At 45.8% G+C, this 23887-nt stretch overlaps 2 protein-coding genes across 2 annotated transcripts in view; one reads left to right on the forward strand and one right to left on the reverse strand.

The window, feature by feature from the left end:
* Positions 1 to 730, reverse strand: part of GRAMD4 (GRAM domain containing 4) — a 75360-nt gene extending 74630 nt beyond the window's left edge. Inside the window, exon 1 of the mRNA XM_056511375.1 lies at positions 484 to 730. Coding sequence (XP_056367350.1) covers positions 484 to 512 — 29 coding nt within the window. The 5' untranslated portion in view covers positions 513 to 730. The remainder of the gene's footprint in view (positions 1 to 483) is intronic.
* On the forward strand, positions 12 to 19622 carry LOC130263686 (histone H2B 5-like). The gene is made up of 2 exons (XM_056511397.1): positions 12 to 359; positions 15067 to 19622. Exon 2 carries the CDS (start codon positions 15096 to 15098, stop codon positions 15474 to 15476), a length of 381 nt encoding a protein of 126 aa, XP_056367372.1. The 5' UTR covers positions 12 to 359; positions 15067 to 15095; the 3' UTR covers positions 15477 to 19622.
* Positions 19623 to 23887: the final 4265 nt, after the last annotated feature.

Here is a 23887-nt window from a genome sequence, read left to right on the forward strand (position 1 = left end):
ATGACCTCTACCAGGTTCACCGCCGCCCCACGCTCTGTGTTTACTACAGCCGGTGCTCCCGGCTGGTGGCGGCGATGCCACCGCCTGTCCCCGTGCCGGAGGGGCGCGGGGAGAGCAGGGCCAGGGCAGGGGACAGCCGGACACCCCCCGCGCACGGGGACAGCGTCCCGCCTGCCGCAACCGCCCGGGCAGCGGGGCACCGGCCCCGGCCTCCGTTGGCTCCCGCAGCCTCCTGCTCCGGCCCCGGGAGAGCCGAACAAAAGGGAACGGAGAGACCGAAAGACAGGCTCCCCGTCCGAGGGTGGCGAGAGCGAACGCAACCCTGCCCCAGGGAGGTGGCGCCGGGCTAGTATGTAAAGGTATGAACACAAAAAAATAAATTATTATTATTATTATTATTATTATTATTATTATTATTATTATTATTATTAATAATAATAATATTTATTACTATTCCCCCGAGACGGCCAGGACGGCACTCACCCTGCTCGGAAATCGGAGCAAACTCTCATTCACGCTCCCCGCCGTGCCCAGGCCTCCGGAGGCAGGCGACGCCCCGAGAGCCGCCGGCCGCTGTGCCGGGCCGGGCCGGGCCGGGCCGGGCGCCGCCGGGGCCGGGCGCGCCCGCTCCCGCTCAGCCCGGACAAAGCGCAGCCCCGTGCGGGCGAGGCGGCAGCAGGTGCCCGTCCGCCGCCGCGGCCGTGCCGAGCGCCCCGCGCAGCCGCCGCCGCCGCAGCGCCCGAGCCGCTCGCCGGGGCCGCGCTGCGCGCCCGCCCCGCCCCCGGCGGCCCCGCGGCGGGAGCCCGCAGAGGCGGGGGCGGGCGGGGCCGGCGGGCGGGCTAGGGGCGGTGCGGCACGGCCCGGGCCGCAGCGGTGGCGCGCAGCGAGGCGCCCCGCCGGTCGCAGCCTGGTCGGGAGCGGAGGCGGGTCCCGGTGCCGCGGCCCGCCCGGCGCGGCGCCCGCCGGATCTGCGCGGAGCGGCAGCGAGCAGCCCCCCGGCCCCGCCGCGCGCACCTGCCCCGCGCCGGGCCGGCGCCCGGAGCTCGCCTGCGGAGGAGCCCAGACGCCCAGCAGGCAAGACCCTCCCCCGCGCCGGCTGCCCGCGGTGCGGCGGCGGCGGGCACCGCACGCCGCAGTGTCCGCGGCGGGGTGCGCTGCCCGGGCGTGCGAGCTGCCGCCCCGCTGTGCGCGGTGCGCTGTGCTGTGCGGGCACCCTGCCCTGCCTCGGGCTGCACCCTGAGCCCCGCGGCTCGGGGCTTCTTCGTTCTCCGGCTTGGAGAATGCACCGGGACGGTGTCAGCCTTGCCAGTGCTTCTGTGCGGTCGTAGGAAGCGTACCGGCGGAGCTCAGTGCGCTCCGGTAACCGGGGGCTGAAGGCGGGCCCGGCCGTGTGTGGGCCGGGGCCGCAGCGGGCGCTGCCTGCGCTGGGCCGGCGGTGCCCGGGGCTGGGCCGGGCCGGGCTGGCCGTCCGCAGCCGCACCACACGTGCCGAGGAGCCCAGAGAGCCCTCAGGGAAGGAAGGATTATCCCCTATAGACCCCCTCTGTGCCAACACTCAGTCAGGTTGTTAATTATTTAGTAAGCGTATAGGGCTGTAAACCATTGCTCGTGCACTGCTGTGTTTTGTGTTGCTTGTGGTTAACCCTGATCTTTTTTCCATAGTTTAAAAAGAATAGGGAGTATACGGCATAAGAAACCCATTTTATTTCTCGCTCCTCTCACCTCCAGTCTCACGGGTTTGGTGGTGCAGGGGCTGCCTCACCGAGTGGCTGCTGTGCAGCATAAGCAATATTATACAATTCTGTGATAGATTTGTCTACCTCAGCATGCGCCTCTAGCGCAAGGGAATTGAACTGTGGTTTGCTGCACGGCAGCCCCTGGAGAGGGTGGCCCTGTCCCCACTGCTTATCTCCAGCAGATTTGTCCATTTGCAGGGTGGTGATTGATGGATGGCACGTTCTTCGCTCACCAGGATCCTTGTCTTTCACGTCATCTCATGCCCTTTGCATGCTGGCTTTGTAACTTTTATTTTTTGATATCAAGAATTTATGAATCAAAGGATGGGGGAGTGTGGAGGCTGAGTCAGATCGTGAAAAAGGAAAGCCAAGTGAGACTGTGCAATTGCATATCACATTTACAAACATGGTTTCATTCATCTCCATATGTTGCTCCTGTTACTACTAATAAAGCTCTGGTTTCTCAGATTGGAGCTACCCTGGGAACACTGGTCTTCCTGGGGTTTTTTCTCTATAGCCTCCATAGTATTTGTGTTACAATATGTTATTTTCCTGATTATGTTTTCATTATATTGAACACGTTAATATCTGAAATAATTTGATAATATGAATGTACTTCCCACGCACTCCCTCTTGTTCCTATTATTTGATGTGCAAAGGAGTGAGAGTTTATTTACAGGCAGCAATTTCTTTCCCTCTGTACTGGTTAAATTTCCTAATTATAATAACAAAAAAGGCTTTTATTTTCCTGAGTGCTTACCCCTGTTTCCTTCCTCTTTCTTTCCTCATTTTACTAATGATAGGCAAATCCATCAAGGGGATTTTGGAGCTGCAGGAAATCTACCTTTGTCTACTGAAGGATTTCTACAGAAGCCTCTATAGGCAAAGGGAGCCAGAGACGAAGGTCTACTTTGAGCAAAATGGTGTCTGGGGTTTTCTTCCCCAGCAGGGAGATACAACTGTGGAGTGTACAGTAATTAATTTAATCCAGCGTTGAGAGAGAAGGAAGAATGATTGTATTGGAAAAGGGCTTTTTTTCAAGTATCAGATGTAAGATTTAAGCAGCAATTTCAATGACCTTTGTGATTTCTGTTTCAGACAAAAGGCAGCAACCTAGTACAAGGGTATTGTTGTCTTCTCCCAGCGTTGTCCTTTGTTCTCCTTGGGTTTAGCCTGTCCCTTCCTGGGTTTGCCTCTGCCCCTTGTTGGGACAGCAGCACCTCTCACCCATGACTCTGAGAAGTGCTGTCCTAGCAGGTGTTTGGGGTTTTTTTCACTGCTTATTTCACATCTTCTCTGCTGTGCAAGGTCTTTTTTCTTCTTGTGACCCTTCTTATAAGTCTCTCTTTTCTGTCTTATTTATACATCAGCATTTCTGCCTTACCAAATATTGTGCTCATTACTTTACCTTCCTCCTCTGTTTTTTGTTCACTCATGTCTTTTCTCTCATTTTGTCCCCTTTCATATATCTTCTTCTTACATCTTTTTTTTACCTCTTTGTCATTCTTTTTATACCCTCTCTTGCTCTCTCCTTTCTGACATCTCACTTCTGTCTACTCCTAGTAGAGTTCTACTTCCCTCTTGACATTTCTTCTCCAAGCTGTTCCTTTGGTTGCTGTCCTTTTTCTCCCTTACGTCTACATATATTTTACTTAAATATTACATATGTCTGTACACATATTTTTACTCCATACGTCTTTCACTCTCCAGCTGAAAATAAGAAATTGCTCATGCTGATAGTCTGATCCTATTTCATTCCTTTCTTAGCACCTGAAATACACTGTTCCTGCCCATCCTCAAACATATGTATTGAGTAGACTGAAGAATTAAGTATATGGGAAGTGTTCCTAAATTCAGATGTGTACTTAAGAAAGCATCTTGCTCAGGCTGCACTGTGAACAGAGCAGATGTTGTGTTCCCACTGATGTACCAGAGGAGGACTTTAAGCCCCTTGAGCTCAAGGACCTAATGACATTCTTCTACATTTCTCAATTTCAGGTTTTCTTGTAAATGAAAAGACTTTATTTTAAATGAAGGACACTGTCATATCTTTGAAATATCCCTTAGATGCTGGACTGACCCAAAACAAGACCTCACAAAACATTTTCTTTTTTCCCCCCAATTGTTTTGTTTTATGCATTCGTTAAGCCACTTTGTGCAGCTGTTGGAAGAGAAATGCTTTCTCCTCAGCAGAGCTAAGCGCTTCCTCTGAAAAGGGTTCTTGCGGGGTGAGACTGGGATTTCAGCTTGTCAGCTTCCCTTTTTTCTGGAGCCAGAGGGAGAGGAGAAAGCTGTGACTGCAAGATCATATGTATTGGGTGGGAGATGGAAGAATAGAGGCATTATCCAAAAATGCTACATTAACCTCAGAGGGTGGGGGGAAGAGTTGTTTAATAATTTTTTCCCTTGTCTATCAGTGACTACAAACACCATCATTGGGGATCAAGAGCAGTTGTTAGAATCTGCTATTTAGATAAGCTTTAAAATATACAATTTATTATTTAAACTACTTTTTTTTTGTTGTTCAAAGAGCTTACTATTAGCTGGCTGGAATGAAAACAGCTCCATCCCACGGATTCCACCTCCGCTTTCTGGCAGCTTACCTGACTCATAAAGAGAGTGGGGGGTTTTATATGCCACCTACATCAACTCAACATTTTCCTTTGTGGTGAGACTTAATCACCACCCTTGTCATATTATTTCATCGACCCTCTTGAAGTCGGAATTCTTTACCTTTCCAACCAGCCTTAAAACTTCTTATAAAATAGGTGAGGGTTTTTTCCTGAATTTGGTGAAAGTACATAGGTGGACCAATGCAGCAAGGTTTTCTCTGTTATCTTTTTTAAAAATAGCCTTTACCTGGGGACCATGGAAGTGTGAGTTTGATGTGTCGCCTGCAGAGTTGAAATCCATCAGCTGAAGGTAGAGGACCAGCCCCTAGGTAATCACTGCAGGTGGTATGTGCTGGGAGGAAAAACTGGGCTTTTAGCCACAATGATCAAGGATGTAAGTGGGCAAAGTTTGTCAGAGCAGTGTCTATATTAGACAGAGTCAGGAAAGATGGACATGGTTTTGGGCACAGCAGATCTCTCCTTATAATCTGTTTGTATAACCTATGTGATTCTGCCTCTTATAGGGAGAGAGATCATATGAAGTAGGCTGATATTTGTCAAGCATAAAATATTGCATGAAAAAAGACTGCAAGGTAGAAATGAAAACAGCACAGAGGTGGCAGTGCAATGGGTAGTGTGTACAGGAGGCAGTGGAAGAAAGAGTAGAAGAACAGAACCACCCCAGGTTGTTGGGAGTTACAAAGAGAACATGAGTTATGTTAGAAAGCTGGAGCAGAAAAGCATGTGACTTTTTTTTCTGAAGGAATTCTTGAAATGACGTAGGGGAAGGGCAGAAAGGAAGGTATTCTGGAGCTCAGCACTTAAAGTTAAAACCTAGGGTGAAGAGAGGCCAGGGAAAGAATTTGGTAAGAGTCTCTTCATTTCTCTATCACAAAAGCAGGTAGAATCAAGGAACAGGAAGGAAGGGGGGAAATTGAAAGGGCTGAAGTGAACCATTGGTAGATATCAGTGAAGGAAGCATAGGGAAGGGAAGCTGCTTCCACATTGACAGAAATCCTCTTTAGTCCTCTTTAGGTCCTTTGGGGGACCTGGAAATTGACTGAGTAACTAGTGGAGTTCTACAGGAGGAAGACAGAGAACATCCTGTACAGAAGGAGTTGTCTGTCCATAAATATAAAATAAACAACTTAATATAAATATAGGTGTTCATTCTTGATGTGTTTGTCTTAAAATGCAGTGCAGGTGCAGCAGTTCTGCTCTGAAGATATGGAGACTGCAGCTGTCCTGACCTTCCAGTACCACCCTCCTCTTTCTCACATGCCAGAATTAACCCCATATTATCTCCTCCCCTCCACTATGGGTACTCAGCCCAGCTCCAGTCATCCTCCTTATCGACTGCAGCTGTCCTGATAATTGAGAGACAACTCAAGAAAAGGACTTAGCAATCACCTGCAAAGATATGGTTCTGGAAGCAGAGGCACTAATGAGCTCTGTGGAGGGAGTATGCTGGGAGAGGAGCAAAGGGTGAGCACTTCATCTGAGGAGGAAATAGCTTGGAACGCTATGGGACTAAAGCAGTGGGGAAACTGAGCACATGGAAAGCTCAGGAGGAAAGTGAATGTGGGAGGATGGAGCCAAGGATGGTTAAAAATAACAGTATTGTACATCTAATATGGTACTCCCCTGGCATTTTAAACCTGCTGCCTTTGAAAACCTTTCTGAAAAGCGAGCTTTACATGTAATTGTTCTAATTGCTGCTGACCATCCCGGACCACTGTCATTTTGTCCAGCAGCCCCCCTTTTCTTCACTGCTGGTCTAGTGGTTGCAACCAGGTCTTCAGCATATTGCTCTTTGCACGCTTGCCTGATGCAAATATTGGTTTATGCCCAGTTATGCCTTGATTTCTCTGGAAAGGAGATGGTGTTTTTTAGCTTGCATCAGCATAGTGACTAGCACACTAAATCCATGTGATAATGATGCTATCACGAATTAGAGGTAAATCAAAACACTATGCACAAGGAATTTGTACAATGTGGAATTTGAGCATGGGCTAACTTGACAGCCATTTCTTTTAAAGTTTCTGGAGAGCTGCCAGTTTTTCAACCCTGTGGTTGTTCAAAGTAGTGTGTTAGTCTCTGTAAAAATACCACATGTGAGGCAGGACCAAGTGGCAGCAAACCTGCTGGGGCTTTGAACATCCTGCCACTTGTAATGGATATGAGAAAAAGAAGGAAGGAACAATAAATAAAAGAATAAAGGAAGGAAAAGTACAAAGTGAAGGACATCTGTGCATTTTGATAGCAATTCTTCAGCAGCACAGCACCATAGAAGAATGTTGCCTGGTTAATGTAGAGCAGTTACTTGCTATGCTGGAACCATTTCCTAGAATTTTTATAATACTAAGTTTTGTCTTTGAAATATGGAAGGAATGGATTTCTTTTCTTTCTCTCCTCGTTCCTTGCCTTTATCCTCCTACTTCCAAGATGAGAGGTTCCCTCTCATCTCCCATGTAAATTTATTCATGAACATTTTAATGTGGTTTATTGTCAGTTCTTGTTTCAGAGTTTCCTTTTACCTTCAATAACTCTTGTGTCTTTAGTGCTCACCCCTGTCTTTTTCTGGAGAAAAGGCAGCTTGCCTTTTCAGGGGAGCTTTGACAGAGCTGGCCGTCCCAGCCCTGCTTCTTTCCTCTCCTTCCATCTACAGACTCACAATTTTCCTGTTTTCTACAGAAGATGACCTCTAATGCTCAGAGGACTCTCTGCCTGTGGTAATGTGATCTGGTGGCAGCAGCAGAAAAAAGTGTCAGCAGTCTTGGATGATGTTCCCAATCCAGTTATTGAATGATGTGAGATCTGGGGAAGGACATTTATCTTTGTTTCCCTGCAGGCTTCAGTAATAGTCACACATCTCTGTATTACAGTAAAATTGCTTTTACCATGCCAAATTAATTATTAATACACACATACAATATTTTCAGTATCCTGTAGCAATGAAATCAGATGCTGTGCCACTTGCTGTCCTTTATCTTGTGGCATGACACATAGTCCTTTAGGATATACCTGCCTGGTACCCCCACCTTCTGTGTTTACTCTGTGTTCCCAGGCACCCAGGCTTTACCACCATCATGAAGCAGTTTTCATATATTCCTGACTTTTTTGATGGCATGCTTTCTGCTTTTTTTCTGAAACCATTTTCAGGACTTGCTGAAATGTGAGCAATGTAACTGGGAAGTGATGATTGAAGTGAGAGACTTGTTTAGGAGTATCAATCATGATTGATTACAGCTGCACCCTTGCCTGACACTTTCTCCCCATGTAGGGGGAGAGTTAATGGTGGTAACATCCAAGTCTGTTGAACATACATGCTTTAGACCCATATACATGCCTTGAAGGTTGTTAAAAGGTTTTGCTGGGTTTATTTTTTTCCATGGCATTGAGAATATGTGGTAACACCTACATTGTGATGTACCTATCACATCACTCATAAAAGCCTTAATGACCTTGGTCTGGTCTTCAGCCTAATGTAGGCACAGAGCTTTCCACTTCAGCATGGGTTTATGTCCAAATTATTATTCCTAGTCAGTGTGGTTTGGCCAAAGTACACATTTTGGGGTACAATCTCAGCTTTTGTTTCTTTTTGCTACATAAATTATCTGTCTCGCTGGGAAAGGGTTACAGGAACCTGCTTAAGCCTGGGTGTGGGGTGTGCAGGAGGAAAAGGTGCTGCATGTGTCTGCTTTGGTCCCCACATAACTCCTACCTTAACTAGGAGCAGCTCTCATCTCTTAGGGAGGCTTCTTCTCCCTCTCCCTCCCACTCTCCCCTAGGCTCTGCAGGTGTTGGGCTGTAGCTTCTTTCCTATTTTTGGCTGCATGGCTGAATTAGCACATTTTTAATGGATGCCTTTTTCAGCACTTATGAAAATAGTCTAGAATTTTGATAATTCTCCATTACTCCATAAAATGCATAAAAATATTTTCCTTAACTGTGATAGTAGTTCTTTAGGCTTATTGTCATTACTAGTTTAGACACCATGGTTCCACTGTAGAAGGAGTTATTTAGATATAGCAGTCTTGGCGAGTTTTTGCTTTTCTCCTTTTCCAGAGAAATTGAAATTTTGTGGATAAAGAGCAACTGATTTTCATTTTTGATACAGCACAGAGCAATTTTTTTCCAATCAGCACTTTTTATTTTCAGTAGCATAGGGTGTCATGGAATAAGTAAAGCACCTTTCTTCCATTGGTAATACAGACCCCATCATCTATGATTTTGGTTCTCACAATGCCAATACTCTGTAATTTGCAAAGCACCTAGAAGATGTGTAGAGCTTGTGATGCTTTTGAGCAGTGGAGCTGCTGTGATGTCTTGCTCCTTCTGCCCAGCAGGATTGTCCCAGTCAGTTGGAAATCAGCTGCCCTTACATGGTTAGCAGGCTCTGACCTCTCCTACCTCCAGGGCAATTTTGCTGAGTCAGTCTAAGGCTGGGAGCCAAACCCTGCAATTGGACACAGGGTTGCTGCTGGCAGGTTGGCTCCCAGTGGGTCCAGTTGAGTTGAAGTGGGGTATGAAGGGAAAATAAGGCTGTTGCTGGAGGAAAAGATTTGTGGCAGAAGCAGAAAATCCTGATAATTCTGAAACTTGGAGAGAAAACTCATGCTGCATTTTGTGTGTGAGCTTTTGAGTGATTGATATAACCCCAGGAAGGAAGTGAGCCTGCTTGTGTTCTCTTTTGGACTCTTTGGGCTTCCTGATGATGGTTGTGATAATACAGAATCATGGAATATTCCATGTTCGAAGGGACCCACAAGGGTCATCAAATCTAACCGGTACAGGTTTCTTTGAAACCCTGACACTCTGTGGGAAAGCTGACTGGAGTGTAATTGTAGCAGATGCTGGTACTGGGTGTGCCCCACATACGTTTAACAGGCATTGATCCACAGAGAGCGTCATTCTCCTTTTTGTATTTACTGGATACTTGCTCAAGCATGTAGATCACTGCTATCCCAAAGCAAGTATGCAATGAGTACTCTTACAAAGAGCAGATAATAAAGTTTTTTAAGTACTCATTTATTAACAGTAGCAAAGCCTTGATAAAATATGAAGTCTTATTTTTGTAAAGTACTGAGCCTTTTGGATTCCAGTGGAAATCAATGTCAACTGTTGGTCCTAAGCATCTCTAAACATTGTACTTGTGCTTTCAGACCTGTGTTAAATCCCCATTGACTTCAGACTCTTTTAATCAGCATAAGGACTGCAGCATTTACTCTCCTGACAGTCATTCTTGCAACGTTGTCTCTGTTGCTCTACTTGACTAGTGGGTAAGATTTTATTTTCTTTAAAATTTCAATGTATCTTCTCAGCAGAGAGCTCTGATGTAGGGTCCTGCTCCTAACTTTGTGGGTAATAATACATAATCTCTGATTGATCCCCCTACAGCCCGGAGAAGTACTTGCAACTTGTGCAGAAGTAGCACAAAAAATTACAGCTGTTACTGGTGATTAATAATGTGCTTTCTAAAAATCATAAATTGAAATTATAGAAAAGAACAGAAAAGATTCCTGTATGTTCTGTACAGAGCTCCCAAGCAGTGGGTTAACACAAGCAAGGTAGGTATCAGTCAAAGAGCTCGGACCCAGTTCTCTGTTCTGCTTGTATCTGTTCTAAAGAAATCTGAAGATCTGTGTGGGCATCGTGTGTCTGTGTCAGGGACTGAGTTTGTAGCATTTCTTTCTTTGTAAGTGAGTAGGGGTCATCTTCAGTTTTAACCTGTAGTCCCAGTTCTCTGTTCACTAGAAAACTGCATGTGCATATCCAACTTTGAAAGATAGCCATTTAAATGAAACTTTACAGGAACAGAGACACAAAGTGCAGCAGAGCATGTGGAACTGAGGATGGGGGTCTTAATGCAGGTACTGGACTACTTGGGAGGAAACCTAGGATCTCAGAACTGTTTTCTGCACCCTTCCACCGTTGGAAGAAATCAGGCATTTCAGATTAGTTTACCTTATTCTAGGAAATTCTACTCCTCCTTATTTCAAAGCAAATATTACCTCATCATCACATGCTAGACAACATACCAAGGGAAAAATTCTTTCCAGACCAAAATATCGGTTTTTGCACGAGGCAACATCACCAGTGTCTCACAATGACTCATCATGCTTCTGATCTCTTTATACCTGAGGCAGAGCTTGCTACCAAATAATCACATATATTGTTTGTTTTCTCAACAGTTACTATATAATGACACCTGACAAATGAACAAATTATTGTATAATAGTAGATGGCCATACATAATAAAAGGAAGGGAATTTGCAGTTTGCAGAAATTCTCTTTTCCAGTAACAGTCATTTGTTGACACCTGGTAATTTGTAAACTATATTTACCAGATCTTACAAGCATTTCAGAGCAGAAAGAATCCATTAGAAAGCCTTTTCCATTTGGTGGAAACATTCCCTAATTTATGGTCCTTTGTGTTCCACAGAAAATAATACAAAAAGCAGCAGCAAATTTCTTTTAGTATTTCTTTGCATGCAGGAATAAAGCCAAGTATTCTTTCTTTTACATAGTAGGAAAAAATGAGGAAAGGGGCAATAATTGAACAGAAGGTACAGGACATTCCTATTTAATGGGCAGATCTATCAGTAGTGCTCATTGGCTTTCATTTGCTGTAGCAAGGATTAATGTAGAACATCAGAAGATCAACAGATATCAAAATTTCAGATGTCCAAAGGATGAGAGCTTGAGTTTTTCCTCCAAATGTTTAATTTGTCACCAAAACCTCCTAAGAACAAAATGCTGATTCTAGAAATATAACTTTTTTGTTGACTAGAAAATTGCAGAAATGGCGTGAGGATTTACAGTGGATGCCCCAGAGCTCATCATAGCAAGCACAGCTTTCAAAAGAAAAAAGAAAGTAAAAAAATCCAAGTGCTGTTTCCAGCCCTGTGTGAGGAGAGGTCCAAAAGGCCATCTTATAGTCCACCCACAGTCACCCATGCATACTGCTGCACTGACCAGCAGCTTGGCACTGGTCCTACAGACTCAGCAGCAAGGCCAAAAATGAACAAAAATCTTGCAGGAGCTTGCCTGCCTGTCTCTCTCCATTGATATATCAAGCCTGGGAAAGAGAGACAGCATCATGTTCCACGTGGGGTTTCTCAGCAGGGCTCCTCTCCCATTTCAGATCTGAGAGACTGTGGTGATTTGTATCTTTGAATATGTTTTTCCATTCACTTTCCTTTTAATGATGCTGAAGAAAGGAGCATCAACACAAAGGAAGATGTATCTGTCACTCTGCACCACTCTGGTTTTTGGCAGCAATTGGGCTGCTGCTTGGAACTGGTTGGAAAAATTACTGTGGTTGGTTTTGTTGTTGGTTTTCTAAGGAAGGAAAAAACTGCCAGCACTGATAACTGATTTAACTCAAGGCATACAAAGCCATAAAGAAAAAAATGTTCCCAGAGATTTTCCTCAAAAACCTGAATCTTTCCAAATGGGCTGCTTGAAAGTGCTTTCTCTCCCCTGTGTCCCAGGGACCTCAGTGGCTTGGACCTGGAGATTAACACCATCTCTTCTTAGGGGTCCATGTAGGAACCTCAGGCTGCAGTATCCCATGGGAAATGTCAGTCAAGGGAAGACAGCTCATAAAGTGTGTTCTACCCAGTTTCAGTCTCCAAAAGTCAAAGAATGGATGAGTTTGGAAGTGCCTCTGGCAAACATCTTGTCCAGTCCATGCTCAGAGCAGGGTCAGCCACTGTGGGCTTCTCAGAGCCATGTCCAGTCAGATTTTGAGTATCTCCAAGGATGGAGATTCTGCAACCTCTCTGGGGAGCCTGTACCCAATACTTGGTCTGCATCACAGTAGAGAGGTCAATCATGCTGGCACTGACAAAATAATCAGTAATTATTAACCCCTTCAGGTTCTCTCTCCAACTCTCTCCTCTTTTTTTTTTCCTTAAGGAAGCAAAGATATGCAACTACTTTTGTACAAAGAAACTATTCTTTTAGAGGTCACTTTTTTGTTTTCCTTAACAAACTCTCCACATGGACACTTTGGGAATAATCCCACTACTTCTGTCTCTATACCATAGCAGCACCTGCTGTGGATTGCCTTGCACTGTTGACAGAAGGATTGGTGATGCTGTTGACCATTATTAACATTGTTTATTTAGCACCTGGCAAATGCACTCAGGCTCTGTGTGCTAGGCACTGCCTGAATAAACCACAAAGAACACAACCTGTTTTCAAATAAGGTGTTATTTACCTGTTAAACAGTCAGCTGCAAAGAAGTGGGTGGAGAGAAGCTTTTGTGCTAATCTCTGAACTTCAGCATCATTGCTTCCCCCATTGCAGCCATACATGGGAGAGCAGCAAGATCCAGGCTGTGCTACCCAAGGGTATTAGCTGATCAAATGGACGGAGATGTCCTGTAGATGTGACCTGTTCTGGAGCCCTGTGAAATCACTCTGGTGCCTGTTGGGCTCTCTATTCATTTTTTAAAAGCTGCAGTAGAAGTGCACTTAAGAATTAATACATATTTTAGAAGGACATACTTCCCAAAAAGCCTAAGAAATGCTCATTTGCGTTTTTTGGTTATGGTGTTTTTCAGTCAGGAAATGAGCTCAAAAGAAAAAGAAGCAAATGCACAGTTATTTCTTCTTGTAGAAAAATCATTTTCATTGAAAAGACATATTTTCAATTCTACAGACAGAGCAGTAGGGGATTTCTTTTCCCAGTATTGCTTCCCAAATACAGGAAAAAAGGAAGAAAATTTATGATTTCACCAGAGGAAGATAATGTGATGTTTAAGGAGGCAGGTGTCAGTTTTGAAAGGTGTCCAGAACTTTTGGGGCAGTCCAGCACTTGCCCTTCCAATGCCACCACTGGAAAGAATGCCAGGAAAAATTAAGAAAGGACATGAGGTGGCAGAGTCAAAAACTTAGCATGTGAAAATCATGTCTTTGGAAAAGAAACTGCTTTTCTGGAGCAGAAACTCAACTCTAAGGACAGTGGTGCTGACTTTGGCTTCTAGACAGGAGGGTGTTTTGGAGGGCTGTGGGGGAAACCCTTCCTGCAGACTCCACAGCATCCTGAGCAATGCCAAGCTGCCCTTGCAGCTGGCATAGCCCTGGCATTGCCTTTGCCCAGGTGTCCCAAAGCCCAGCCCGGTGCCCCGCTGGGCAGAGCAGCCAGCAGCGCCTGCGTCACGCAGGCTGATCTGGAGCCATGGCTTCAGGAGCAGGAGCTGGCATCCACTGAGCTGTGGGTGGGCATGTAAATCCAGCCTCAGCATCAAAGATGTTTCCTCCCACAGGGAGCAACCAGGAGCCTCTATAGACTTGGTTGCAGCAGTGCTTCTGCACCTGGCTCTGATTGCAGATGGAGGAATCGGACATCTCACTCACTGTTTCCCAAGGAGGAGAGGCAGGGCTGAGCATGCAGCCCTTGCCTTGGCACAGGCACAGTTTAGGTCCTTCTCTGATACTCAGAGTGTGCAGACCATATGTTACATCCCAGCTTTCTCTCTTCTGTTTACTTCTATCCATTTTCCCATGTGCCAGGAGCCCTGAAGCTCTTTTTTCTCTACTAATCTCTCTTGGCCAGCAGACTATAATTCCTAGGTCATCTTCAAAGGCGATGCAGGGCAGTAAAATTCAAACCCTGGGGTGATGCTGTAAGCTTATCCACCAGCAAAACCTGGAGGAGCCTTCAAAGACAAGAGAGCATTCAAAGTGTTCTCTGAAACACAAAACTATTTACCAGGTTGCAGCACAGTTATTCCCCTTGGCCCATGAAGTAAAGCAGATGTAAATTTGTAGTGTAGGGGAGGCACACAGTGATTTGATGGGTTTACATACTGTTTTTTTGTTACTGCACTTCTGGATGAGAGCAGTAAGCTGCAGGTTATGACTCTACACGTTGTGACATAATGAAGAAAAACTCAGAGGGAGGATCAGGCATCTTTGGTGTAAACTGTCCAGAAAAAGCTTGCTCTCTTGAAAGCAAAAAACATCAAATAGCAGGAAACAATTTTTTCCATCAATATGTAGCCCAAAAGCACTTTGTTTTTTGACTCTTAAGCCACATTTCTGTTTCTTGGCCAAGTAATTCCTGCCATCTCCTCTAAGCTTTTCTACTCTCTGGTATTTTTTGATAGCAAATGTGAATACTGATATATTCCTATAGCTCAGCTAGCTAGCTTAAAACTATATTATTTTTTATATTTCACTGGAAAACATAGTGTCAAACAATAGCCAGAGAAGTGCAAGCACCCTCAAATTAAATTTCTGTCTGCATGCAAATAAAAAAGGGTTTATTGAAGATTGTAAACCACATAAAGTAGTTTTGACTAATGTCATGTAAAGGTGTCTGCAGTGGTACTTTGCAACAGTCTTGGGCCTATTCCAGCAAGATTTGATTTAATCCATGCTGCAGTTAGTGTTTCCTTTGGAACTGCAGTATTCTCAGAAAGATGTTCAGGCTTCATCTCTTATTTGCTAAGTAGACGTCAATTAGGTTTGTGATGTTGACAAGGCCAGTGCTGTAGATACTTAAACAGAAAACAACAAAAAGCCATGCATAAACCAGAGAAATTCTTGCTGGCAGTTCAAGAATGCGTGCACAGGGCCATGGGGTATTTGTCTCAGATTCTGAGCTGTTGCTTGCCTTCAACTCAGACTCTCTCATCTTGCAGTACAATTATTCTGTGGAAGGTCAAAAAAAAATTAGGTTTTTTTGATGTTCTCTCCAAGCAGCTTCAAGACTCAGCAAAAGAGCTCTCAGGATGCCAGAGCCAGCGAAGTCAACCTCAGCCCCCAAAAAGGGCTCCAAGAAAGCCGTGACGAAGACCCAGAAGAAAGGTGATAAAAAGCGTCACAAAAGCAGGAAAGAGAGCTACTCCATCTACGTCTACAAGGTGCTGAAGCAGGTGCATCCTGACACGGGCATCTCCTCCAAGGCCATGGGCATCATGAACTCCTTCGTCAACGACATCTTCGAGCGCATCGCCGGCGAGGCGTCGCGCCTGGCGCACTACAACAAGCGCTCCACCATCACGTCGCGGGAGATCCAGACGGCCGTGCGCCTGCTGCTGCCCGGAGAGCTGGCCAAGCACGCCGTGTCCGAGGGCACCAAGGCTGTCACCAAGTACACCAGCTCCAAATAGCCCCACAGCCCCTGCAGCGGGACCATCGAGCGCCGGGCCCTCCACGCAAGCACAGGTAGGCAGCCATGGTCTGGGCGAATGGTCACAGCTGTTATCCACAGCAGCTTCCAGCCTGGGAATGGCATGGGAAGCTGCCCAGAGGAAGAGGAGACAGCACAGCTGATTTTCATAGTCTGTTCTGGATGTGGAAAGGATTTGTCGAGGCTGGTGGTGGAGGCCCCTGCTTTCACATCTCATTGGAAGAACTGACCAACCATAGTATATCCAGTCTCCTCTGCGCTTGGCAAACATTCACGTTTGGCACTGGGAGAGGGGGCTGGCAGCAGCAGCACAGAGACACCATCACTGAAGTCTTCCTGTTTGACTGCTTTCTCACAGTCATCTGATATGGGTACTGAGGAGTCAGCGCTGCATCCTCTCTCCCAGAGCCTGAATCCCTCCTGCTGTGCAGTGGCTCAGCCCACCTTTTCTGGCAGGAGTGGCATCAACAGCTACCAGGCACATATTGATTCAACAGCTATCTGTGCTTGACAGCCTGTTTTAAAGAGCAAGCCTGGCAGGCAGGCAGATGCCCACGTTGATACCAAGTGCTAATCCTCCTCCTTGCTCCTGATGGATGAGCCATGGAGCAGGATGAGGGTGCTGGCACTAGAGCTCCCACTGCCTCCCACCTTGTGCTGAGGTGGAGGGATGGACAAGGTGGGATGTTGGGAACTGGTCTGCTGTCTTTCCTGGCTGCTGCTTTGCCTGCCTTAGGACTTGCTTTGGCATGCAAGACATTGCTAATTCTGCTGCTTTTCAGAGACTTTTCCTGCCTTGATGCTGCCTGGGTGCTCCCTTCCACCATAAATATGGGCAAGATGGGGTGGTGCCTATGGGGGTCCCCTCTCCTGTGAGCAATAGGGTGGTAGGACAAACAGAACAGATGTTCTGGGCAGGGACTGAGGATTTGGGAAGGCGTCTGGTGTGGGAGCAGAGGTGGTTAGTGCATTTTGAGGGCTGGGAGGAAGCTGGCTCCCTGCAGAGATCACTGCAGGCAGCTTGCCTGGCCCTCCCTAATTCATTCACCAGTTAGAAAGCAAAAGCAAAACTGGTGGCTGGGTGGATATATAGGGACACTGGCCTGTGTCCCAAATATTTAAAATATTAAATAGTTTTAAACTACTTCAGATACTCTCCATATCTTTTCAAAGTCCACAGTAAGGTGAGCAATAATAAAATTGAGATAAAGCCATAGAGGTTAAGGGAGGAATGTCTTGGTTACAGGTTTATCTTGACCAGACTGCTTGATAGCAGAAGGGCCTGTGTAGAATTGGTGTGAAGTTGAAGCTTCCTACTCAAAACACAAAATTAGCCAACATTAAAAAAAAATCAAAGTCTCTGGTAGGCAGTAACACTCAAATAAAAAATATTCATGTCTAAAATAACGACAGCTTTCTGCAACTTAATCTGTAAATAAAAGGAGCAGCAAAGTGCAGATTCTCCCTAAGCTTCATGACGTTGTTTTTAATAAAAAGGTAAATTCATATCCCAAAATAGCAGCCATGCAGTACATCTGCTTTCCCCTGCATTTATCTCTACCCTTTTTCTTTACACTTTGAGAGTGATTGGGACCTTTGACAAATTTATGTTGCCTTTGGAGCTGTAAGACTCTGCAGCTCCAGAAGATTTGCATTGCAGTCATTTTTCCAGTTGATCTGAGGAAAGGACTGCACAGCCCTGCTCAGACACCTGAGAGCAGCCTGGGGTCTTGTGTGGTCTCTGTGCAGGAGTGAAGGTCAGTTTGTTTATGGGCTGCTCCCACATCCCTGCTTTGGGTGTCAGCACCCCACACTTGAAAAGGGGCTTTGCTCCCATGCTCTGCTCAGCAATACCACTCAACCGTATTTCATAGCCTAATGCCAGCAGGAATCTCTGCTGAGAGCTCCCAGAAGGAGCAAAACCCAGCTCCCTGGGTGCCAGCACCCACATGGAGCAGCTCCCAGCAGCAGCACCTGTGTTCAGTATCAGTAGCATTGGTAACATGGGCCTCTTGGCCAGGACACTTTGCAGGTGACAGCTTAGTGCTCCTTTTGTTTTTGATCAAATAGTCGAAATCAGATACCAAAGATTAACATGTACCTGCAGTGGGCCTAGAGCCACCATCCTTGATGCCTCCACCACAAGAAATCCAGTGGTGGATGATGCATCAGGGATGCTGTTGGGAGTGAGGTGCTGGATGGCATTGCTGGAGCTTTCCTCTTCTGTCTTTATGAACTGCAGGTCAGAATTCATCTCCTTGAGGAGTCCTCTTCAAGGCAGGAATTCAGAGTGGAATGAACCCACTCCAGTCCAAGCAGTGTTTGAGCCAGGACACACATCTCCCAGGATTACCTGGCACAGCCTCTAAACTCTTGCTTTTTTGTGAAGAGCAGACTCCCACTTTAATCTCCACAGGCTTCAAGAAATCAGGAAAATAAAATGAGGTATTGGCCCTCCAGGGTCCCCTGGGCAACTCAGGGGACCAAGAGTGAGGCTGGGCACTCAGACTAGAGCTGCTCACTCCATACTCAGAGTACTGGTCCCATTTCCTTCTGCCACTGTTGTCATTCTCCATTTTTGGAGATTATTTCAGAGAGGGGAGAACCAGTTGAAGGCTTAAACAGTTTTATATTGTCTAAAGCCAAGTGACTGAGATTGATCATGTTTATGTATTTATAGTTTAGGTTTTCCTTTTATGCACCATCTGCTCTTCCCTGTCCATTTGTATTTTTTTTTTCACTCACTCCTGGCACTATGAAACACAGGATTGAGGAACCTATCCATGTTAAAACAAAGCTTTTTTAGTGTTTTCCTTTCTTTCAAGCTTTGTTTTAATTCTGTTCTGGTTGCTGCTCAGTTCTGTCACTGTTGTCCAGGCATTTGTGCCAGCAGAGGGAAGAAATCGTCCAGGAAAGGCAGGGCTGGTATAAGCTAGGACTGACACAGAAAGCATTGGGAAGTTAATGCACAGGAACCATCCACAGCAGTTAAATGGGAATTAGTTTGAACATGATGAGCTTGAGCTGAGCCTTTATATTAGAGGCAATAGAAATGGTTGATTGTCCACTAAATAATCTGAGGTGTGACATACTTCACAGTTTCTTGGTAAGGAGGTTGGCTGCAGAAGATGGATACTGCACTACAGGATCTGTGCTCTTTCAAGAATACGTATTTTCAGCTCTGGAATTGAGAAAATGTTTTGAAACTGAAGACAGTATACCAAGCCCCACTGTTCCTACCTGATTTCTGCAGTCCCACAAGCATCTCTGGTCCATGCCTGTGTTTTGCCAGGCAAATTTTAAAAACATTAAATCAATTACAGATTGAAAGTTGGAAAGGAAGAAGAAAAAGGTAATACAGCCTTGATATTAACCTCTTATTAACCCCAAGGATATCACTGCACTGAGTTACTTGTTTTCATGTACAAGTTAAAAGAGATAACAAGCTATTATAGATCTTCTGATTTCCCAGCCTGCTTCCCTAGAAGGGCCTAAAGTCCAGCTGCCTTTCACAGCAGGGTTCAACCTATAGAGGAACTGAGTGGTCACCTGCATGGAGGCTTGCTCCTGTTCAGGATAGATAGGTTTTTAGTCAAGCATGGGGAAAACAAAAACAAGTGCGAAGAACAAGTGCCTGTCCTGGACACAGCTGTGTGTCCCACAAAGGAACACTAAAGAGTCCTGTCCAGTGGAGCTGTGTGGCCTGTGCACCCTTCATTCTGGTGACAGCAGCCATATGGGTAGCCCCAAGTCCTGCCACCCCTGAGTGAGTTTGGCATGGCCTTTGCACAGCCTTGACAATTTGTTCCATCATAGCGTTTCCTGACAGTTTACATCCAGATCAAATTGTTTACAGGGAAAGGAAGAATGGGAACTGAATAATAAAAATCACTTACTGACAAAATTTGGAGAGTTTCCTGGGACCACCACCTGGGGAGCAATCTTTCATGCTTACTCCATGCATGGTATCTCGTGGGCTATGTATACAGAGTTTTTCTGAAAATGTGTTACATCAAGTATGATCCATGTTATATTGCTACTGGGTTATGACCTTAGTGCTAATTACCTGCTTTCTGTTAAATGTCTAAATAAAATGTAACTTCCAGCCTGTTGGAAGTCAATGGTATCCAGCTGTCGGGGTGTCTGTGCTTCTGCCTTGCCACTGGTGTTCCCCCAAGCCCTGCATTTCCCCTTCTCCGTATTTCCTCCAGACCTGGGGTGACCCTTCCAGCAGAGATGGAGCACAGCTGGTCCTGACAGAAGGTCAGTCAAAAACCAGAGGAGCCCCACACTGAAGGGATATCACAGGATGCCAGTGTGAGTCCTCATGGGGAGTCACTCACCTCAAACATGAGTGCAACATAAACATCTGTTTTTCTCAAGCCCTTCCAATGATCTTGTCCCAGGCAGAACTGAGCCTGCAACCTGTCCTTGCCACACACCTGCTTGGGGTGTGCTCTGCCTGGCATCCATCATTTACCCCCAGGCAGGAACAGCTTGGACTGAAAAATGTGAGATTCTGTGGCTAGGTAGGTGTTTTATGCACATTCAGAATTTCTGTTGATCTGAATTAACAATTGCTAATGCTAGAAACATCTTTTCTTGGAGTCTGAGAAGCTTATAGGCAACAAACATGGAATGAGATGTAGCATCTGAAAACCCCAGAAAGAAAAAGATCTTCCCTTTAAAGGATGATTGGTAAATACACTCCAGTGAAACACTTACATCAGCATCATAATGCATTCACTGGAGTGTGAAATTCATGTGCCATGCTGGACACTGTCAGCTGGAGAAATAAGACTTCAGATACAGCATATAACAGAAATCAGAGCTAAAAACATTTCTAGCTTCACTAAAAAAACACAAGCTTAACATAATTGGGATAATTAGTATTTAGGGAAAAAAAATCCCAACTTATAACTAGCTGATCTGAAGTATTTATTTCCAAAGAAATAAATTTTACTACTTGTACTGATTTCCATTTTGATACCCTTCTCCAGAGAAGCCCCCACAGTGCACTTTCAAAACAGAGCTGACATCAAGGTATCAGAAGACCCAAACCAGGTTACAAAAGGTAGAGCTTAGCCCTATGGTCATGCTTCTCCAGGGTGTTGGGAGATAACTTTTGGTTTTTTTAAATTATCCAGTTATTGTCTGATAATTGCTGACTGGTAATTCAACGATCATTAGTTGGACTCAGGTGCCAGATGAATATGGCTGTTGGCAGAACCAAGTAGAAGAACTCGGGGACATCAAAAGAAATGAGAGGATGAGGTTTGAGTTAAGAGGAGCAGCCCTTCATGCAATGAATAGTCCACCTATATAGCCTTTGCCAGTGGCTGTTGAAGATGCTAGATTTGGCTCAAGGACAAACTACTGGGACAAAATTCTTTAAGTCTTGCTAAACACTTATGAACTATGCTGAAAAATATTACAGGCTGAGAGAATACAGAAAGAAAGCGACTGTATGTGTCTGTCCTGTTCCTACAGTCTTTCTTGCTTATTCTGTTACAGCCACTGCTGGAAACAAGATTTTGGGTTGGATGCACCAAAGGACTGGTCCAGGTTGTCTCCATACACACATGAGCTGTAAGGAGTTTCAGGCATTTTTCTTAGGCCTATGGAGCTTAGACCTAAGCATAAAAGAAAGTTTTTTGCCTCGCTCTTCTATGTGGCTCCTGCACTTGCTTCGATGGTTATGTGGATTCTGTTACCCTGGCTTACATGAAAGATGTAAGAGATGTTTTGTTTCTAAAATAGTTAGGGTTAATAAACAGATGGTGTGAGAATGAGGAATGGTGCTTCTGCTTTCTCATATAATGGAAAGCTGTTCTCAAAAACATTCTTATTTTCTCCCTTGAAGCAGTTAATTTTTAAAAAAGTTGCACCATTTCCTGCCTTTAAATGTCCATAATGCTAATTCCATCCCCTGGCAAAAAAAAATGTCTTACAGAAATTAATTCAGAAAAAACAACCCTTACATATTAATTGTCTTCTAATAAAGAAGAAAATCTAGTAGTAGTAGAAATGGGAAGATTGGTAGGAATGAGAAAGGAATGGCAATGGGCGGGTGTGAGGCACCAGGAGGGACCAAAGGAAGGAGAGTGTAAGTGGATGCTGCAGGAGTGGCAGATGCTGGTGGGAGCTCACCAAGATGCCAGCACACAGACACAGTGCTGCTGTTTGGGAGGCAGGAAATGAGGGGCAGGGAGTGAGTGAATCCTGCACCTCCCAGCGGTGCAGCAGGATGGACAGTATGGGTGCTACCAGAAAGGGACAAAAGGCACATCTAGAGCCAGCACATGTCACCAATTCAAGAACAACACAGGAGATGTGATGCAGACATGAGGGCAGCATCCCTCATGCTCAAAGCAATTGCAAGGTTGGACACACATATCCTGTGTGCTGGTCAGCCATCTCATGAGGTGCTGCTTTAAAATAACTTAATCTGCCAGTGAGGATACAAAGTCACCCTCCTGTAGGGATTTGTGTTTGGTTTGCTACACTGTGGCTGGTCATCAATCATTTGGGTACATCCAGCCTTGGAATAGGAAAATTATCTCATCTCCAGGGCACCTACCTCATCTTCTGGGAGCTGTTCCCATTTATGGGCCATTAAACTGCTCCTAATCAGCTGTGGAGAGCATTCTTTATACAAAGTACATCTGTATTTGCCAAGACTTGGAAAAATGTCCAGAACGACTTTTCAAATAAACCAGGAGATGTTGCTGACCTAATCTGCCCCATGGCCTCAACACATTCTGGTGAGTACCATGCCTGCCTCTGAAAAACTCACTCCAGATGGGAGAGCTACAAGTGCAGCTGATACAAGCACCCAGTGTCCAATCTTTGCCTGAGACTGCCTGGGAAAAAAAAAAAAAAAAAAAAAAAGGATAAGTGCACCACAACGAATTTCACTAAAGTGAAGGAAATGTGATGGTATTGTAATTTTTTTTTGGGGGGGTAGGCTTTTGGTTTGTTTGAATTGCCATAGTATTCAAGGGATTCAAGGAAGCCTGGTCTTGCAGGCACAGATGCAAACAGGCTGTTGAGATGCTCCATCCCAATAAAACCTGCCCTTCACAAAGCTTTCTGAGGCATGACTAAGCTATAGCAAAGTGGGAAGCCTACGACAGTAAGGGCTGCTTGAGCATGTTGAGAGGAAAAGGGTTGCTTTGATGGGAGGTTACTTTTTCGGAATGAACATGTATCTCACAGCTAATTTCTCCTGTCATCAAGGTAATAAAAATTCACGTCTGAGCATTGGCTTCAGAGATGCAGAATGCTCCCATCTCTTCCACAAATACCCTGCAAATGCTACATCCACATACACTCACTGAGTCCATGCTCTCCCGTACTGACTTGCACTCTGCCCTGGGTTAGAGCCAAACAACTGCAGCTTCAAGTGGAAAACTCCACTGTAGAGAAAAAAAGAAAATCGGAATTCATCCCTCAGTGCCTTTTGCAGCTTGTTTTGTAGTGAAAGGACCGAGACACCTCGCGCTGCAGCTGGTCTTGGCTAACAAAAGCTGTCTCTGGGGTTCGCAGGCGGTCGCTGGCCACTTAGCGGGAGGGAGCCCGAGCTCTTTCTAGCGCGGGTGATTCAGCACAAAGGAGCTTTTGGCTCAGCAGCGGGCAGCCCGCGCCTCTCTGCATCACGCCTCTTCTCGGGCTCTAATACAAGGGACAAAAGTTCTCACAAACCCCTGACTCTGTCAATTCCCTGAGCATACGCCTGAAATGCCCTTTCTGGCGTTTAAGTGTCTTTAAATGGAAAAGATAGAGCTCAGGGCTGTATGCACCATCTGTCTTTGAGAGCCAGCCTCTGCCCCAGGCTGGCTGATGGGTCATCTCCAGTGATACCTTGAGGCTGCAGGGCACTGAGCATCCCTGAATTGCAGCACAGAGAGCTCAGGGCACTGAGCATCCCTGAGCTGCAGCACAGAGAGCTCAGGGCACTGAGCATCCCTGAGCTGCAACACAGAGAGTTCAGGGCACTGAGCATCCCTGAGCTGCAGCACAGAGAGCTCAGGGCACTGAGCATCCCTGAATTGCAGCACAGAGAGCTCAGGGCACTGAATATCCCTGAGCTGCAGCACAGAGAGCTCAGGGCACTGAGCATCCCTGAATTGCAGCACAGAGAGCTCAGGGCACTGAATATCCCTGAGCTGCAGCACAGAGAGCTCAGGGCACTGAGCATCCCTGAATTGCAGCACAGAGAGCTCAGGGCACCGAGCATCCCTGAGCTGCAGCACAGAGAGCTCAGGGCACCGAGCATCCCTGAACTGCAGCACAGAGAGCTCAGGGCACTGAATATCCCTGAGCTGCAGCACAGAGAGCTCAGGGCACTGAGCATCCCTGAGCTGCAGCACAGAGAGCTCAGGGCACTGA

The sequence above is a fragment of the Oenanthe melanoleuca genome, chromosome 1A (genome assembly GCF_029582105.1).
Source record: "Oenanthe melanoleuca isolate GR-GAL-2019-014 chromosome 1A, OMel1.0, whole genome shotgun sequence".
Lineage (NCBI taxonomy): Eukaryota > Metazoa > Chordata > Aves > Passeriformes > Muscicapidae > Oenanthe > Oenanthe melanoleuca.

Bases quoted from the DNA above. Each gene is read 5' to 3' on its own strand.
- LOC130263686 (XM_056511397.1), top strand. From the start codon at position 15,096: ATGCCAGAGCCAGCGAAGTCAACCTCAGCCCCCAAAAAGGGCTCCAAG.